This window comes from Anguilla rostrata, chromosome 3 (assembly GCF_018555375.3).
Source record: "Anguilla rostrata isolate EN2019 chromosome 3, ASM1855537v3, whole genome shotgun sequence".
Lineage (NCBI taxonomy): Eukaryota > Metazoa > Chordata > Actinopteri > Anguilliformes > Anguillidae > Anguilla > Anguilla rostrata.
The window spans coordinates 62,541,966-62,561,681 of NC_057935.1; the positions used below are offsets into that span (position 1 = coordinate 62,541,966).

Here is a 19,716-nt window from a genome sequence, read left to right on the forward strand (position 1 = left end):
ATGTACCGGGGGGGGGGGGACGGGGACGGGAGGGACTCTCCTCCCGAACCAAACCACCGCACGCCACGCAACCTCCTCAGTGACCTCACAAGATTTAACCGGGTCGTCGCATGCTGGGGTGCAGAGGACACTGCCCACCACGCACCATTTACCCACCCGCAATGCATGAAAACACCAATCCCCACAATGCATTCAAACACCAATCCCCACAATGCATTCAAAAGCCAAACCCTGCACTACATTAAAACACTAATCCCCACAATGCAATAAAACGCAAATCAGTGCAGAGCCACTCCTGCCCTCAACCTTTGTCAGCGCACGTTCCTTGCTCAGTGAAGAGACACTGTCACCCCTCACCATGCTTTTAGTGCCACTTTATATTCTGAGTGCTACCCAACCCCCCTCGCCCCTCGCCCCTCTCCCCTCTCCCCCCCGCTGACAGGAGCAGTATTTTAGGGCAAAGTACAAGCCCGAGGGCCATTACAGCAGCCGTGAATAATTCAGACAGCCCTAAGAGGGATCCCTGGGTCTAATGCACAGCACAGGAGGTCACGTCTGTGAGGGGCTGAGGGGCTCCAGGAGCAGCTGGCGGTACACCTGGAGGAGCCTGGGAAACGTAGTGCTGAACAGGTGGAGCTGGAATACGTAGCAGCTGGGCCTCTTCCCTTCATTACACGTTTGTTAATCGTGACCGTAAAATTGAAACTACACAAATGTCATGTGTAAGGGCAGCTAGAAGAAAAAAAACCATGACATTAGAGCACGTAAAGATGTTGGTCTTAAACCCAGCTCTGAATTCTTTCAGATCACACTTAACTGGCTCACTTTCTTTAAAGTATTTCCTCTCTACAGTAATGCATACATTAAGTCAGTTTTCTTATTTTTTGGCAAGCTGAACTGACAAAATACCTTCAGGTAGAGTAATAAGCTGATAGCTCAGTGGGGAGATTTTGTGTACATTCAATCAATGGGGGTGTGGAGAGCACAGTAAATCTGGAATGGAAACCGTGCCCCCCCCCCCTTTTTTATCGGAGGGTTCCTGCTGGCGGCATTGCAGCCCTGCCAGCACCCCTGGTCTGGGGAAGCATTAGTACCTCCGTTTGTCTTTATCTCCGAGTGCTTCCTTACGGTTTCATCGCTTCACTGTGACTCATTCATTCTGTTTTCATTTAAAACACTTAAGACATCCTGCAAAGCATCATGGTAAGCTGCTTCTTTTTGCAGAGAAGATGAGAAGGAGAAGGAGGAGGAGGAGGAGGAGGAGGAAGGGTCGGGTCTATATATGTGGGATATGTGATGCTGGTCAAAGGCAAAGGAGGTGAGGAGAAGGTTGAGATAAAGAAGGAAGTGAGAAAAAGAGAAAGAGAAAGACAGGGAGAGGGAAAATATGACTGTGTATCTTACTTAACGTCAACTGGGGGGTTAAGTTTCAGAGTGAGCCCTGAGCTCTACTGAGAACTCAGGACCAGAACAAAGTACGCCTGATGCATGCTGGGAAGACATCACTCCATGTGATTAATCACACAAAGCGTTATCTCCCTCACCATATCTCTGACGCAGAACCGATGGCAGTGCCCTATCAGTGTTAGACCAGATCAAACTAAAGGACAAACTAAAAATCCCTCCGAGTTCTCCTAAGTTTACACCAAAGCATACAGTTACAGTACACCCATGGGAGCATTACACCAAACATACAGTTACAGTGCACCCATGGGAGCATTACACCAAACATACAGTTACAGTGCACCCATGGGAGCATTACACCAAACATACAGTTACAGTGCACCCATGGGAGCATTACACCAAACATACAGTTACAGTACACCCATGGGAGCATTACACCAAACATACAGTTACAGTGCACCCATGGGAGCATTACACCAAACATACAGTTACAGTGCACCCATGGGAGCATTACACCAAACATACAGTTACAGTACACCCATGGGAGCATTACACCAAACATACAGTTACAGTGCACCCATAGGGGCATTACACCAAACATACAGTTACAGTGCACCCATAGGGGTGTTACGCAGCCCCAAAGCTGCATAAATTCAGAAGCACCTTCTCCCCCAGTCTCCCTCTGCTAGTTCGGGGTACGCAAACACAGACTAGCCTAGCATTAGCGGCGGCCTTGGGAGGGACGTTTGACCGCCCCGCCCCCGCGTCTCGCACGCCCGACGCCCTCTCTCCTACTCCGGGAGTCATTAACCGTGAGAGCAACACCGCAACAGCGCTGCCCCAAGGTTAGAGCCCTCCCCACACAGGTAAACACAGACAGAATAAATCCTCAGTTTCCGAGGGGCAACAGGTTGGACCTTCCAGCAGTGGCATTTTGCAATCGCTTTCAGCTGAGCGGCAGACACTTAGCAGAATATAAATCATCCCCGTCAACCAGGAAGAGGAAAGAAGTCGCTGCATATTTAAAAGCGGAAAACGTCCATTACATTACATTACAGGCATTTAGCAGACGCTCTTATCCAGCGTCCAGTGTCCAATGAGAAGGCCCAGGGGTGCGAATGATAAGAAGTGAGGCGTTGAACGGCCATTGATTTTTATTTTATTTTTTTAAGGGAATTCAGTCTTAAATATAATGAGGGTGAGACCGCAAGGCCCACAATTCCGCTCTTGTGCGACCGTAAAACTCTTTCTTTGCACGAGGCCAGTTCAAGGAGCTGCTGGCGTAGGGCGCCATTGCTGCGTCGAGGTCGAAGGTCAAAGGGCTCCTACCCAACACCCGAAGGCCAGGACCCGTGAAAACAAAAGCGCAAAAAAAATAATAGTCTGTTAATGGTCTGGCATAAATTAGCGCTTGACACTGCCAACAGCTGGTTGTGGTTCGGGATCGATAATACAAACAGAGAAGAACAGACCGACCCGAGAGGCAACAGCTGAGAAATAAAAGGGTATATAAAAGACTGCAAGCGATGGAAATAAGCTGCTGCAACATTAGATCAAGGCTTTAAGGGTAATTATGTTTACACTGTAAAAACAGCACTTGGGCAGAGAGCGATAGCAGAGAATGAAAACACCGGAGGCTTGCGGCATCTGCAGTATCACACAGCGCTACCCTAAACCTGCGAGATCAGATCGTATCTTAGTGTCTGACCACCGCCAACCGCAGTGTAGTCCTCTATTCTGATGCCTTGTAAGGACACCACAGCTACGGGGGATGTGTGTGTGTGTGTGTGTGTGCGTGTGTGTACAGGAATTTGACAGCAGAACAAAGTGACACCATCCAAGCGTTGCAATACTGGCTGTCCAAACGCAACACCTTTTTTAGCTGGGCAAAAGGACGCCAGAATCATTCACCATGCTGAGGGCTACTTCACTGCTGGGATAGTAACCAGGAAAGAATGCAGCCTGGTTAACTGTAAGAACAGCCCATGGTGAGGGGGAGGGTGAGTGAGTGGGTGGGTGAGTGTGGGGGTGAGAGGATGAGTAGGGAGGGGGAGTGTGTGAGGGGTGGGGGGGGAGTAGGACAATGGGGAGTGAGAGGGTTACTGGGGAGGGTGAGTGATGGTGAGTGGGGGGGGTGAGTGAGAGGGTGAGTGAGGGTGAGTGGGCGGGGGGGGTGAGTGGGAAGGGAGAGTGAGTGAGTGAGTGAGTGAGCGGGCGAGCGACTGCTTTCAGTGATGGCAGTCCATAAACAGTACAGCAAACAGGTAAATCAACAGCGCCAGCCAATAAACAACCTCGCATTAAACCGCCAAAGCAGTCGAACAATGACATCATTATCGCTGACGGTGGTGTGGAGGGCAGTCTCATCCATCTGTGACGCAAGCGGCATGCCTCACATAGCACCTCTGCCTGAGCATGCCCCCCAGCACGGCGTTCACCTCCCCCCGTGTGCAGCAAGCATGCGGGGCGCCGAGCGACCTGAGCATTCAAAAGCGAGCGGCGGCCTCCCCCAGCACACGCAAAGAGCTCACCGCGAGAACCAAACGCACGGGCGCCATGGCAACGGCAGGGCGCAGACACCTTTCCGCCGCACGCAAATATGTGACCCGCCAAGGCCAGAGCCAACCGGATTCCAGTGCCACTCGCCGTGGAACGGGTACAACTCACCAGATGGAGGGAGGGGAATTTTACATTCTCCACTTCCTGGTCACACCCAAACAAACCCCATGCAATGCACAAAGCCTCCCATTGGCTCTTCATTAAGGATCAATATTTTTCCCCGAAAATAAAACATTTTCTTTCCTGGGAACAGACGCAAATTGAACCAAGAATCCCAGGAACTCGGGCTTGTTCATGAGGAACACATCATAAGAAAAATATAAATGTTGCTCATTTTCCAATAAGCAGGACTAAACACGAGGAAAAATATGTATAAACCTACGGGTTCCTAACCAGACAGATTTAGAATATTTGGTATCATTATTAAGGTAAAAATACATTTGTTATTAAAATTAATATTAGAATGCACATAATAGGAACTTCGGATGCAGCTTGAGCTTTGCTAGTCGAAGTTCATTGCCTGTGTTGTCTGCTGCGAGAGCAGCCTTGTGGAATTGCTGTTTAACCACTCTTCGCTGTACTAAATTCCTTAAACCAAGTAATCCGACATTTTTCAAAGTCGTTATAGTAAGCCGAGACGGAAGACCTGGTCTTTGTGTTCGGAGTTGCTCGGTGGTGAGAGGCTAATCCACACAATTTAAAATATAGTAATGAAGTAAACCACAAAAATGTTCACGTCACAGAATGCTTCTTCACTTCACATTTCAGCACTAAAAACAGGTGCTAAACCATAGACAATGCAGTGGGTTGAAGAAAACAATTGATACGGTTTGCTTCCAAAATCAAATTTGTAGACTGAGACCTAAAAGCTGGAACATATAAAACATTTGAGATAGGCCTGTGGAAAAAAAAGACTAACAAAATGGCCTATAATAACTACAAAATAGACTTTGGCCATTTATAATAAAGCAGGCACTGGGCAATCAAATCAAACAGATATCTTCCTAATTAAAACAAAATAGACATTAGCCCATATGCTAAATAAAACAAAATAGACATAGGCCTATAAAGAGTCTCATGACTGCTATTTTCCTTTGGAAGGGCACCTTCAAAGAGCAGAGTGCATCAATGGACTCTACATTCCAGCCATTTCTGATCTTCGTATTGAATTGTCCGCAGACAGAAAACTCTCTCTCTGCCTCGACGGACGTGGCCTGGATCATGACAAGCACGTCAAACAGCTGCTGCAGAGGTTTCAATGGAAATACACCGCGTGCATTCTTCAAAACAAGAGCAGTGGAGTAAGCCAATGAGAGAAAAAGAAATTCCCCCAGCCCGTTTTCTTTTTACTATATTTCTCGGGAAACAGGAAATAGTTTTGGCGGGAATTCCCAGGAACTCCTCGGTGTTAAATCAGGATATGCAGTGAGTGCGGCAGAACTGGTCTCGCTCTGTCAGCCCCCCCCCCCCCTCAGGGCTGACCGGCCCCCTTTCTGGGAAACCAGCTCTGCTGGCCCGCGCCCAGCGTTTGCAATGCAAAGCGCACGATCCTGAGGACAAGCAGACGCCGCCCGGCACGCATCCCGAAACGACCTCCCGGAGAACGCCATCGCCAAGAACGGGCCCTTCAGCGCAGGGGGAAAGACACGGTCTCCCCCTAAACCTTTACGCCAGTCACTCCTTCACCTGAGGAGAGATATAGGCTAGCTACAGAAGGAAAGACACGGTCTCCCCCTAAACCGCTACGCCAGTCGCTCATTCACGCGAGGAGAGATATACGCTAGCTACAGAAGGAAAGACACTGGAGGGGGGTAGTCTGCAACGTACAGAAGGGTACAGTCTCATCCCAAAGGCAAATCGACTGTCTGATCTCAGCTGAACCGCTTTACGTTCGGGGGTGAATGTGTACAGGACCTGTGCAGCAGCTCCTACAGACCCATTAGGTTCAGGTTCAGGTTCAGGTTACTGCATTTGTACCCGAAGGTAGATTTGGTTTGCTTTAGGTACTCAGCTCCGTGACACCGAGAGTTCAGTCTCCCTAACAGAACCTCTCTGAAGCAGAGAGAACTGTGGGAAGGCAGGGTTTACAAACTGCGTGTGGCGCGACGGGGCGCGACGGGGCGCGATGGGGCGTGACGGGTCGTGACGAGTCGTGACGAGTCGTGACAGAGCCCCACAGAGAGGAGGAGAGGGCAGGGCGCCGGGCGTTCCAAGCCCACGCGGAATGTAAAGCAGGGGAGAGGTGCAGGTGGAGCAGGCCAGCCGGGCGTGTTTGCATAGACGCCGCGGCCATTTGCCTGCAGGCTCTGGGGCTGTGTTCTGCCTGCAGGCTCTGGGGCTGTGTTCTGCCTGCAGGCTCTGGGGCTGTGTTCTGCCTGCAGGCTCCGGGGCTGTGTTCTGCCTGCAGGGTCCGGGGCTGTGTTCTGCCTGCAGGCTCTGGGGCTGTGTTCTGCCTGCAGGCTCTGGGGCTGTGTTCTGCCTGCAGGCTCTGGGGCTGTGTTCTGCCTGCAGGCTCTGGGGCTGTGTTCTGCCTGCAGGCTCTGGGGCTGTGTTCTGCCTGCAGGCTCCGGGGCTGTGTTCTGCCTGCAGGCTCTGGGGCTGTGTTCTGCCTGCAGGCTCTGGGGCTGTGTTCTGCCTGCAGGCTCTGGGGCTGTGTTCTGCCTGCAGGCTCTGGGGCTGTGTCCTGCCTGCAGGCTCTGGGGCTGTGTTTGCTGCAGGTTCAGGTCTGGTTCTGCTGCAGCCGAGGGCTGTAGTTTGCTGCAGGTTCGGCTGTTCTGACCTGCAGGCTCCGTGCCGGCTTCAGTCTGCCTGCAGAACTCTGGCTGATCTGCTGCAGGCTCTGGGCGTGCTGCGTGTTCAGGTCTGGGGCTGTGTTCTGCTGCAGGCTGGGGCGGTTCTGCTGCAGGCTCTGGGGCGTGTCTGGCCTGCAGACCGGGCGTGTTCTGCCTGCAGGCTCTGAGAGGTGGTAGCTGCAGGCTGGGCCGGCGTTCTGCCGCAGCTCTGGGATGTTAACTGCAGGGACTGGTGGCGGTTGATGCAGGCCCGGGCGTGTTCTGCATGCAGGCTCTGCGGGCCTGTGTTCTGCCTGCAGGCTCGGGCTGTGTGCGGTCTGCCTGCAGGCTCTGGGGCTGTGTTCTGCCTGCAGGCTCTGGGGCTGTGTTCTGCCTGCAGGCTCTGGGGCTGTGTTCTGCCTGCAGGCTCGGGGCTGTGTTCTGCCTGCAGGCTCGGGCTGTGTTCTGCCTGCAGGCTCTGGGGCTGTGTTCTGCCTGCAGGCTCTGGGGCTGTGTTCTGCCTGCAGGCTCTGGGGCTGTGTTCTGGCTGCAGGCTCTGGGGCTGTGTTCTGCCTGCAGGCTCTGGGGCTGTGTTCTGCCTGCAGGCTCTGGGGCTGTGTTCTGCCTGCAGGCTCTGGGGCTGTGTTCTGCCTGCAGGCTCTGGGGCTGTGTTCTGCCTGCAGGCTCTGGGGCTGTGTTCTGCCTGCAGGCTCTGGGGCTGTGTTCTGCCTGCAGGCTCTGGGGCTGCGTTCTGCCTGCAGGCTCTGGGGCTGTGTTCTGCCTGCAGGCTCTGGGGCTGTGTTCTGGCCACGGCGGGAAAGCCAGTGCGGCGTTAAAGGGGCCTCTCTGCAGCAAGCCTCTGACCCGAAAGGAAGGGAAACGCAGCCGGGAACGTGTGCGACGGAAACGGGGAAACGGGATTAGCCTCCCGTTAGCCGCTAAACGCACCCGAGCAGCTAAACGAAGAGAAAAGAAATCAACACACGGCGTTTTACTCTCGGTTCGGCTTCACAGGGAAGCAGCCATCTTGAAGGCCCTGCCAACTTCGGCGCCGGTTTAAACGCGGATCCAAGCGGAGCGCGCGCATCACGCCCCCCGTCATCTCGTCTTCCGTTAGCTCTTTCGCTTTAAAACACCGTAAAACGAGCCGGTCGCCATCGATCGCCGCTGCATTAGATAAAAGGAACCTGAAAATACCACGAGAGATCACAGACGGAACCCGCTTTCGCGATCTGGCGCGCCACGCAGCCAGCCGTGATGAATTATCTGCCTCCGCGCGGCTAAGGCCCCGCCGTCTCCATGGCGATTGGTCAAGGGAGGGGCCAGACGCTGGCGAGGGACCGGCGCAAGCAGTACACTGCCTGCAGTTCGGGGTCCGCATGAGAGCAGGGGACTCCAAACCCAGAGGGGGGGAGTCACTAACCCCTCACTCAGACAGGGACTGCATGTGCTCTACACGCATGTTCAGTGTGTAACAGTACCCATTACAGCACAAGGGTAAATGGACTCCATGTCGTGCAGTACAACCAGTATTCAGATAAATGAAGGATCGTCAAAGATCCCCAACTGGAGCTATTATAGCCCTTTATAATTATAATTTAACATGAATTTAATTGGACTTTGCGACGACCCCTTGGGAGAGTGTGTAGGTGGTCATGCCAGCACGAGAAGTAAAAGGCAATGGGTCATTAAAACTCAGATCAGCCAAGCAGGCACCCTTTCATGTGTTTCATTTTCTCATCGAACCTTTGGCGTTTTTTTTTTTTTTTTTGGAACTGAATCTGAGCAGATGTGCTATCATTGCACATCGAGGAAAACTGAAAACTACTGCCCGTTGCTAGATGTGCGATCACAGACAGCTCGCCTGTGCACTGCGTGTGCACAATGCTGGCCAATGCACCTCGAGTCTTCACGTCCACATGACCGTTTCGCAGCGCAAACATTTGATCCTACTTTTGTGATGAGGTCAGCTGTGCCGGCAGCATGCGGTCACATTTATCCTTGTTGGATGTGTTTCACGGTCGTCTGGTGGAGGGGTAAACCGGCACTGACGTACAACAAATAAAGCCAGAACAGGAACAGAAACCAGCACACACAGACGCACACACACCAGCCTGCTGGGACATGTGCACCCCTGCTTGACAGTCCTCTGTAAACACATGGCCCTAGTGCCCTGGCATTCTGCCTTATTTCTACTTTAAACATTTACCTGCTTACACAGGTTCTGCTGGCTGTTTGTCAGGCTCAGGGTCACAGCAAAGCTGCAACTCTGTCCATAGATCTTTGGCCTACTGGGACTGTGGGAATGTAAACAAAAAGTTCTATGAAAAAGAAGAAAACAATTACTACCACTGATAAAGGATTAACTGATGACATGGATGCCAGTAGAGTGCAACCCTTATGATAGTATATCTTACACTTTCAGCCCTTGGTCTTTAATTAAAAAGTCTATATATTCTAACCGACGGATAAATGCGACGCTGGAACTCTCTGGGCTCTGACCTCATGCCGCAGCGACGCGAGCACCATGCGTTTACAAAGCAGCAGCAGCAGGAGCAGCAGCGTCTCCACGGCGCCCGCAACACATCGCCCCACGCGCTCCTCACGACGCGTCGCAGCAATGCTCTCTCTCCCCATCCCTCCGCACGACAGCCCTGCTTGCCGACACACAAGTCGCTCACGACGGCCTCTGAAATATCCGCGCTACGGCTAAAACGGGCTTTAATGGGGCATCAGAGATAAGGATATGCCTAAAATGTATTAGTCCACCAAGCTGGAGCTTTAGCACTACAATGGCCCCATTCCGGCTCCAAACAGCCTTTTTCGGTATCGCTTCATCCCTCGCAGACACCGAATGGCTGAACAGCAGACACTGTATAAATAGCAGAGACGGTATAAATAGCAACAGCAGCATCTTGAACTGAAGTCTTGCGCTGGAGTGCTGCTGTTTGCATGGCGGGGGGAGGCTCGTTCTTTCATCGCTTTCTACGCGGCCGCAGCCGACTCACAGTGCGCTAGGGCTGGCCTACATTTACACCAGCTCCCCCGGCGCACGGAAGGGAAGCAAATTACCTTGCTCTTCGGAAACTAACCGGTCAAACTGTAATGTGACGAAACACCCCATTTATGAATTTGGTCTTTTTTAAAATGACATTAGACAGTGTTAAAAATAGTGACCGCGCGCTATTGTGAAACGGCAACAACAAAAATATATTTCTATCGGTTGGTTTGGTGCTCACTTTCTGAATAGGACACGCTTGCAAATAAGAACTTATGAGGCAATGCAAAAGCTACCAAAAGGCGCATGCTTGAGAAAGAGAGACTGAACAGCTTGGTAATATCCATTGACAGCTGCCCCGCGATTTTTTCCCTGTATTTTATATGCGACGAGAGAAAGTGATGACTGCCTGAAGTAAGATTAAGCGGGAGAAGGGATTAGCGGTAGCAGAACTGGTAAAACTGGCAAAACTGTCAGATCTCCACTGAACCGCTTTACTCTTTGTTTTGCAAGTAACTTTTCCATAATGATGATGCAAGTCTCACCTCCTACCTTATAATAAGAACAAATGCTTTCTAATATGTAAACAAAGTACCACCCTTACATAGATCCCGTAAAAAACGCAAGCTAGATGGTATCTGAAGTGGAGCAAGTCAGTCAATTTGCATGGCTACCGTGGTAGCTTGCATGCCGCATAGGTAGTTTTTGTCAACAGAAACGCAGAAACGTTTGAAACAATCTTCCTCGGCCGAAGGAAATCTGAAAATGTAAATGGAATGCAGTAGATGAGGAACGCGCATGGCACACACGCTCACACAGCTATATACGCGCACCTGGGCAGGTCGTTATAGCACTCACCCAGCTGTCCATACACAGTAATGAACATCTGGGCAGGCAAAAGGGACAATCAGCAGGCCATTAGCACAATTACCGAAGTGACCAATTAAAGAATAGTCAGTACAGGAGTGGACCTAGTTCCACTACCTATGCTCGATAGGGGATAAGATTAGACTGTTTCGCTCCAGTGTTAGTGATGTAGAGGGGCTGAGGGAGAAGGCAGTCTATGTCCAGGTGTTGCACTCCTTTGTAGGTGCATCGATGACTGACCCAGTTCACCTGGCTGCACAGGGGCCTTCCTGTTTCCACCACAGCTCTCTGAAACGGCAGGAGATGTTTGCATCTCAGCGCTCGAAAATTTGCATCCGGATATGTCATTATCTTCCATTATGAAGCCACGCTGACTGTAATTGTTATTAATTAATTTTTAAAAGTTGGGGTTTTTTTTCAGAAAGGAAAAAGGGGAAAAAATAATGTCTATCCAGCAGCTATGCTAATAAGAATCAATGTGCCTGCTTCCTCGCCCTGCTGAATCCAGGCATGGCATTTAGTCACAGTCATGTGCGACTGGCGTTAGGAGACCGGGCTGGAGTGGTGAGCCACACTGGCGCTGGCACCACTGATCATCATGGGCTGGTTCTCAATATAGGCCTGCGTGTCTGTCTGTCTCCACAAAAACAGGTTGAATACATATCATTAAAATAAAGATAAAATACTTAAAATATGCCAGAACTCATGATTCATGCACACCCTGTAACCATGTAAGTGTGTACTGCAAGAAGACCTACATCAGAACATCTGATAGGCTCGCTAATTTAATCAAATGAGTTACATTTGATGGCACAGGGCTAAAATCATCATTTCTAATTGTAGACACTTTTGACGCTGAATCAGAGGTGCCCTTACCAGGTACACAGATGAGTTCCCTTGGCAGACACAGCAATGCCAGCAGTAACTGAACACGGGCTTCACCCTAGAGCTCAGCCAGCAATGTTTACTGCCCCTAGGCCAGAGGTGCACAACTCCGGTCCCGGAGGGCCGGTCCGCGTGCAGGTTTTCGTTCCAACTAATTACCTGAGTTTTAGTTTCCTGACAGCTCTATTAACTGCGCTGGTTCACTCCTGTACTTCGGCAGAGTAAAATATTTAGGGCACATTTGCAGTCTGCTGCTGGCGCTTATACGAATGTCAGATCACGATACGCTTGAGCTAATTAAATAATTAAGAGCAGAAGTTGGCACAAAATCCTGAAACGGATCGGCCCCTGTCGTCCACCCCTGTCCTAGGCAAAAAGGTGGATCAAGCAGCTCAGCTGAGTTTTGCATGTGGTCACTGGGTACAAAATCTGTGCCTCTTCAAACCCAAGCGTGCGAGGAAGGTCGCTCGTCGATCCTACAGACCTTCTGAATTCATGGAGGATTTTTAAAGTTTCCCTTCAAGTCTTCACCAAGCACAAATCAAGGGAAGGGAAGGGAAGTGGTGACCTTGCACAGGAAATGTGCCGTGCCATTAAACTCATAATTATACTCACTTTCCAGGCAAAGAAAGTTTGAAAGACTTGCACTTGAGAGGCTTTTCAGCGAGGGGTGGACAGACGGGTTTCAATCCAACTCGAGCCCCGACTTTTAAACTGTGAATTATGGAAGCTGAAATCTAAGCATTTAGGTGTTAAAATAAATACTTTAGGGCTGGTTTTCCAAATATTACCAGAGCCTCTTAGCGTTAGACTCCGTCCACTCTGCCACAGTCATGTGCACTTTCTGGCATCGCACCGACCCAAAAATATCCAGGGAAATTTTTTCGACCAAATTCTTATTCTGTTCATTTGATATTCAAATGTTTGTGTCAAAACATTCAACCCTTCTACCCAATGACCTTAAATAAACAAAACTCTTTGAGAGAAAATAATTAATGCAGAGACCTACATTGACTCGCATCTAATGCATGTTTTTATTATTTTTTTGTTAATCAGAAAGCACTTTAAGCACCTTAAGCTACTTAAGGTAAATGAAACATCCATACGTAGAAGTGAATATTTTAATCTCATACTTAGTTAACAGCGAACCTGCCTACTGGGGACCTAGCTAGAGATTGCTAACAGTAGTTTGCTGACTGCAGCAAAAAGTGAACCAATTTCATTGCTTTTCTGACATCCCAAAGCCACATGCAAGAGTACTGCCTTTTGCTTTCATGGGGCAAATATCTATATAGCGCATGGCTGTCATTTTGTGCTTTTTTTGTCTAAACAAAAGCTTTACCTGTCCTGTTGAAGCCTCTACATGACACTAGAAATTGAAAGCAAAACATGTTCCTTTTACTTATAAAGTAAACTTTAATTAAAGATTAAATTTGTAAGGTTGATCCTCCATTTCTGAGTGTGTGGTTTGCGCACACTGAGCCATTTACATCTGGTACTCAAGTACTGGACACGCCCAGTGGATTCTCTTTCGGTTATGCTACTTACGCATTTGCCCTCTGTCACTGCACTGCATGCAATTCCCAACAGCCCAACAGTGTGGAGCACCGCATCCCCGCTGTCAGTGGCTGTTACCAGCACGTTAACACGCAAAAGCAAAACTCACTGCTACAGAGAGAGAGATGCCATGAAAAGAAAAAACTAGACTGGGCTGGGTTCCACCAGCATATGTGCGCGTGTGTGTCCATGTAAGCACAAGAGTGGAGGGATGTACAGCATACGTGCGCGTGGGTGCTTGTGCCATGTGGGCAGCGTACATGTTCGTATGTGTGTTCGAGGGTGCGTTTGAAACTGCGTGCGTTCTGTATGTGCCGTTTGGGTGTGTGTGTGGTGAATGTGTGGCGAATGTGTGTGTATGTGTGTGTGCGGTGAATGTGTGTGTGTATGTGTGGCTAATGTGTGTGTATGTGTGTGTGTGGTGAATGTGTGTGTGGTGAATGTGTGTGTATGTGTGTGTGTAGTGAATGTGTGTGTGTATGTGTGGCGAATGTGTGTGTGTGGGTGCATGTACAGTATATGTGCACATGAGAGCTGAAGGAGGTTTGTGTGAGCTTGAGAGAGGACTGATCTCTCCTCCCATGCAGACCGGTGTCAGGTAGAAATCATGACTCTATTAACGGGGATGACGATACATCGCACGCACGCACGCACGCACGCACGCACGCACGCACGCACGCACGCACGCACGCACACACACACAGCACTTTTCCCCGCACGCTTCACCTCCCGCTGAGAGTGCTCTCGGTGAGCGGCGGGGGGTGGGGCGCGGCGTGGGGAATCTCAGGATCAGGCTCTATAAATACTGTATAGAGGATGAGGAGGATGAGGAGGAAGAGGCATTTTAAGTGCCCCAGTCCTGGCGAGGAGGTCCAGGCGGGGGGAGCCGAGGAGGAATTTTTAAATAAACGAAGGGAGGTGAATAATTTAGGAGGACAAACGGAGAACTCTCCCGCCCGTCTCCCCTTTAGTCCGTCTCGTCGCCCTCCTCATCGCCGCCGTTCTGCGTTTCCGCGGACACGCGGATTCCTCCGCCTCGGAGCTCGCCGCGACCGATTATGAGATTCGGGATAAGCGACGGCGCGCGATAAAGCGAGAACCTCCTGGAGACGACCTACTGATGACGGGCCGGGGCAGTCCGTCACTTAACGGGCGTTTAGCGCGTGCGGGCTGTGTGTGGACAAGCCGCACCATCACAAATCGCACATTTTGTGCCGGCGAGCTTGATTAAGCCCCACGTCTGCGGAACTCTTCATCCCTGTCCGAGCGTCTGGGGGAGGAGGGAACCGCCACGTGTATTGGTGAAATTCGAAGTAAAGATATTTGTGTCTACATTTTGGCAAGTGTGTGTGTGTGTGTGTGTGTGTGTGTGTGTGTGCAAAAGAGGCCCGCAGCACAGACGTGCTACAGGATGAGCGACCACAAACACATGGCTTGCCGCAATGTCACACATAGTTTTATTTTGAATTTTACCAGCTTCACCCGCTTCCGTTTCAGTACCATTACAGGTCAGCCGTTCGATCTTCACCTTCTGTGGCTCCGCCTCTTTATTCACCCCTCTCCAATATATTTATTACCCCTGCACCGGGGGCAGACAGGCTCCGGTGGCATGGACTCCATCACCGGGGGGGTGGAGGGGGGAGGTTACGGGGGAACAGCGAGCCAGAGAATCCGGAGTAAGCACTTCTGTCCGCCTGCCAGCTCGGGGACAAGACAAACGGCGGCCGAATGTAGCCGGGGCTGTGATCGATACCGGCTTCTCCTGATCAAACTGTGAAACCAACCGAGTAAATTAGGAACCGCACGCCGGAGGCCGGCCCAGAGAGGGGGGCGGCGGCCTCCCCCTGCACCCCGCCTTCAAACGCCCGCCCAAACTCTGCTGGGGGCCACAGGGGGTGCAGGATTTCCTCATTTCTCACCGCTTATTTGGACAGTTAAAGCAGCTGACCAACTCTCTTGGTTTCTCGGGTCTAAACTGACTGCAGTTAACTCAACTCGCCTGATTTTTTGGGTCTAAACTGATTGCGTGTTTTAAGGTGAAAACAAAAGCTGACCACCATGCGCCCTGCGGCTTCCTGTTTGATGAGGCGCCACAGAGGCCTGCTTTAGCGAATGCATATTGAGCAGACTGAGGCAGAACACAGGGGAACCCACAGCAGCGAGGGAGAGCAGTTATTTAATGGTCCGTTCCATGGGCACTGGTATTCCATTACAGACACCCTGTGGCCATACAAGAGCGCAGAATCTGGTCTGCAATCTCCACACGGCCAAAACTGGGAATCAGAAATCTGGGCTAGCACAGGGCAGAGGAATAAGCCATCTGACCCTATAGAGAATTTGAGCTTTTTGATTGCATTGCCCACAACCAGAGCTGTAGACTAAGCCATCACAACAAACTGCTGGTACTAACCCAGACTGAGCCGACAGCCTGGGCTCAAACTGCAGTCCAAGGATAATGTTTTTCCAAGGGAGAGGAAGAGAAAAACACACAGAGAAAGATTCCTTATGACTCCCTTCTAGCGCCAGTCGTTCGCTGTGATAAGTGATGCTGGTACGAGCCTTCCTCCCTTCTGCCGACTTCTGTTTAGGCTCCAGTGCCAGTACAGATGGAGGGGACGTAGCGGCACAGCACGACAGCTCCACCCACATCTCTCGTGATAAGTAGGCCAGCCTCGGCAAGGCTAGCAGGCTGCGCCAACACAGGTCAGCACCAAAAAAAAAAAAACTAAACCTGAATTAAGGAAGCTGTCCTGGCCACAGCGCTGCAGTTCGCGCTTCAAAGCGAGCGTCTGTGAGAGAGTCGTCGTGACAACACAAAAAATACACAAATCGCCGATTAGGCGAGGAACTGAAACGCAGCAGCTCCGGCCACATCAGAAGCAGAAATAGAACTAGATAATGAGTCATTGTAAAACGATGGCACGCTGCAGTAAGGCTCTCACACGGCACGTTATGGGTTTGAGGCTGCAGGGAGCCACGGCGCGTGCGGTGTAGTGGGCGGGGGGGAGAGGGGGGGTTGCGGGGCTAAGCACGCACCCCAACGGACGCACAGGAGTGCGCTTGATGTGCAAGCTTGTACCGCCACTCCATCAGGCATGCTCATTAGCGGCTGGGGGGGGCAAGGACCACTGGCAGGCGGGTCAGGGATAGAAACCCCGGCACGGGAGGCGTGCCCACCTGGATGAAGAGGGGCGACGGACGCGGGAGAGCAGGAGGAGGAGGAGGAGGAGGAGCGGTGCCGCATTCTGAGCGGATGGGAAACCACTTCAAGGAGCAAGGATCCGACTAAAAATAACCTGATACCGCCCCAGCCTAGCAACTCAAAGGACTGAGAGAGGGAAGAGCAGAGAGCGAAAGAGAGGGAAGAGGAGAGAGAGAGAGAGAGCGTGAGAGAGACGGAGCAGGAGAGAGAGTGGGAGAGAGAGAGAGAGAGAGGGAGAGAGAGCCTTTCATACACATCAAACACAAAAGCGGGGTCTTTTTCCATGGTTAGCAAACACACGCGTGCAGTTAATTCCACGAGGTCTGGCTTCCGATCTCCTCGGGGGCAAACGTCAAACAGCCACATCACCATGCTGCTCAGTGAGGGGAACATCGTACCACTACCATGAATTCTGTCTTTTCCTTTCTTTTTTGGAGCACACATTCTAGCATTTTTACATCTTCTTCGTACAAAGCCTGGCATACAGATATACTGGTTCTGAAAGAGAGCCAAAAAAAAATCACTTTTTTTTTTCCTAAAAATGGTGAGAGGTACAACGAAAGCAATTTTCAAAGATAAGAAGTAGGAAAACAGTGCATTTTCTAACAGCTCCAAATTAATTTTAATACATTTTTCAAAAGCTGGGGTAATAATTTTTCCTCAGGGATAAGGGCAGGGGAAAAGGGAGAAAGAATGATCGCAAGAAGAGGACGAGTGGCCTGTGGTTGTTCCGGTACAACCGGACAGGGTACGAAAACATACTGAAATAGTACCCTAAAATATCAGTAAATAACCATCATGACAGATGTCCATTCAACTACAGCACATGACGTCACAGGCTATGCTAGACAGACTGCGGAAGTGGAATGTCCTATTGTTTCTGTGCTGTTCCGCTTGTTTTTTTTAATGGGGTTTCCTGAAAGAAACAACCCTCACATTTCCAGCTGGCCCCACAGCACCACAGCACACACCCCTACCTGCAGGGGGTCGAGCAGACATCAAAGGCAGCCACGTCATTACCGCTACCCCAGCAAAGCCGCGTGACCTCCCAGGCAGCATTGCTCACCTGAAGCGGAGTAACAAGGCTCCATCAGGGTCTGAAAACACATCGTCTTCTGACAGGAGCGTTGCCTCTGCGGTGTCGTTGCCAGCCTAGACTAGGCACTCGGTTGCTGTACGCGATGAGCATTTAAGGTGATGTTCAAAACAACTTCCCCTCCTTAACTGGAACAATGAGTTAGTTATAGATATTTGCACCTGTGGCACTTCCTCAGGTACCTGCCAGTTTAATATTTCTTGACTAAAGGGGACAATAATCTTACTAAAGACGTGATATGTGATGTACCACTTATAAAAATGGCAATTGAAAAAGACAATTAGGCTAACTATGAGCAAATAATGCTGCTAAAACAGCACAAACCACACACAGCCCTCCAAGAATAATTTCCCTTCGGCAAATGTCTGTAAGATTCGCCAGTAGTAAACGTTCTAGTGCAGCGGTCACGGCGGGGGTGTATTCAGAACCTGAGATAACTGCACAATGAACAAAAATGACGCCTGACACAAGGGCTACTTGTGAATTAAAAACAAGGTATTATTGTTGTAACAACCGCCGAGACCATGTTCAGCGAGCGGCATTCTGGCCCCGGCGTCGCCGCGTGCCTTGGATTTACGCTATGTTCACTGCGAAATGTATTCCCCCTATCTGGCAGTGGTGACGGAATAAAGCGTATAAATATGCATGAGAAGCTTGCTACACCCTTCCATCATTCTGAAAGGCCCCAGGAGGCAAGATAGACCTCCAGCGCACCAAATGGACAGGACCCTCCTTGCTACGTCGCGCACTCCGGTCGCGGCATAGTAGTCGGGCGTGAATGAAGATGTCCTGCATTTGCAGCGTTTACCTCAAATGAATGAGACATCCTTCATGATAAGTCGAAATGACAGCGTCGTTACTGACAACGGCAACAACTAATGAGATGCATTAGCAAATTAAATATTGAGCTCAAGAGAAAAGACATTCTGGTCCAATTCGATTGAAAAGCAGGGACGACTTAAGCGCTATTCCCAATTTCAGATACCAGTGAACACCCCAGCAAATAACTTTGTCACTAGTCTAGTCACGGCTTAATAGAAAGTCTCACGAAAACTTACGAAATTTATAAATCAATAACAACCATGAGGCCCAGTGTGTCAAACTGACAACGCGTGCGCTTTCACAATACAGTACCAGGAAGTTCAGCAAAAACCACCTAGCTGGCAAGCAGACGATTTTGTGGTCCGCTTAGCTGTGTGCAGACAGTTAGCTAGCTTACCGATATATACCTAACAACCTTGGCTGGCTACTAAAAATATAAAAGTCACGATAGTTACTGAAGCATCTACAATGTTATATACAACAGTATATAAATATAAAATATAGCTTGCAAATAAGACACAACTTAATGTTACTTTATGACTATTGTACCAAATATAAATCAAAGCAACAGTGCCATACCTTGACATCTAGGTAGCTGGCTAGTTGTGTAGCCATTTAGCTAGCTATTAGTACCTTCTGCAAATTACACTGCTGCCAGTGAACTACTACGCTACACAGCTGAGTGTAGAAATATTTTTCAAGCTCCCGAAATTTGAAACCATAACATTAGCATTACTGAAATAAGGACAGTGACATGTGGACGCATACATACCAAACGGTTAAGTCTCCTTCGTATCATATCGCAGTTTTGCTTCTTCGGTCTTCTTTGGTATGAAGACGCTAGCAGGCGAACTGCTGTTCCTTTTGTTTCAGTCGGAAAGGGAGATTGTGACTGCAACTTTGCATTTAACTTGCGAGTAAACTCGCCATATATACTCTTCTATACCGATAGCTGAATTGAACGAATACTGGAACGCTGCTACATTATGTACATTTTTTTGTTTAGCGAAGATTCAGACTCCCCTAGCCGCTAGTATTCTCTTTAATATTTTCCGCGTTGCGGTGTACATTGCCAGCATTGCTTCCCTCTGTTCACTGGTCTCTTACAGCCCGTCGCATCCTGCTCTGTGCCCTGTTGCTGCGCTTGCCGAGACGGTTCGTCGCACACACGTCTCTTTACTACACTACAGACCACACAACAATTACGACAGCCTAACAAGTAACTTAAATTTAGATTCTTGCTGGAATCAGTCGCTTCCCTCCACCGCCCCCTCCACCCCTCTCTCCCTGTCAAACAATTTCATTCTATCCAAACGCTGTTAGATTCACAAGCTCCGCCTCTTGAAGGTGCGGTAACGCCCTCATTGCTTTATGGGTAATGAAGTTTTAATATAAAATAGTACGCCTTCGTACTTTGTGCCACCGCACAAGTCGGTAAATAAAGCCTGAGCCAGGGTTATGTTTTAAACACATGAACAAATAACGAAAGTAATGGGTGAACAAAAAAGCCATTTTATTCCAACAATTCCAGTTTCTTCTATTATAATATCCAATA

General features: G+C 49.9%; 1 protein-coding gene across 1 annotated transcript in view; it reads right to left on the reverse strand.

Moving 5' to 3' along the window:
- Window positions 1-19,465, reverse strand: part of atp11c (ATPase phospholipid transporting 11C) — a 55,276-nt gene extending 35,811 nt beyond the window's left edge. Inside the window, 1 exon segment of the mRNA XM_064329191.1 lies at window positions 18,934-19,465. Coding sequence (XP_064185261.1) covers window positions 18,934-18,960 — 27 coding nt within the window. The 5' untranslated portion in view covers window positions 18,961-19,465.
- Window positions 19,466-19,716: the final 251 nt, after the last annotated feature.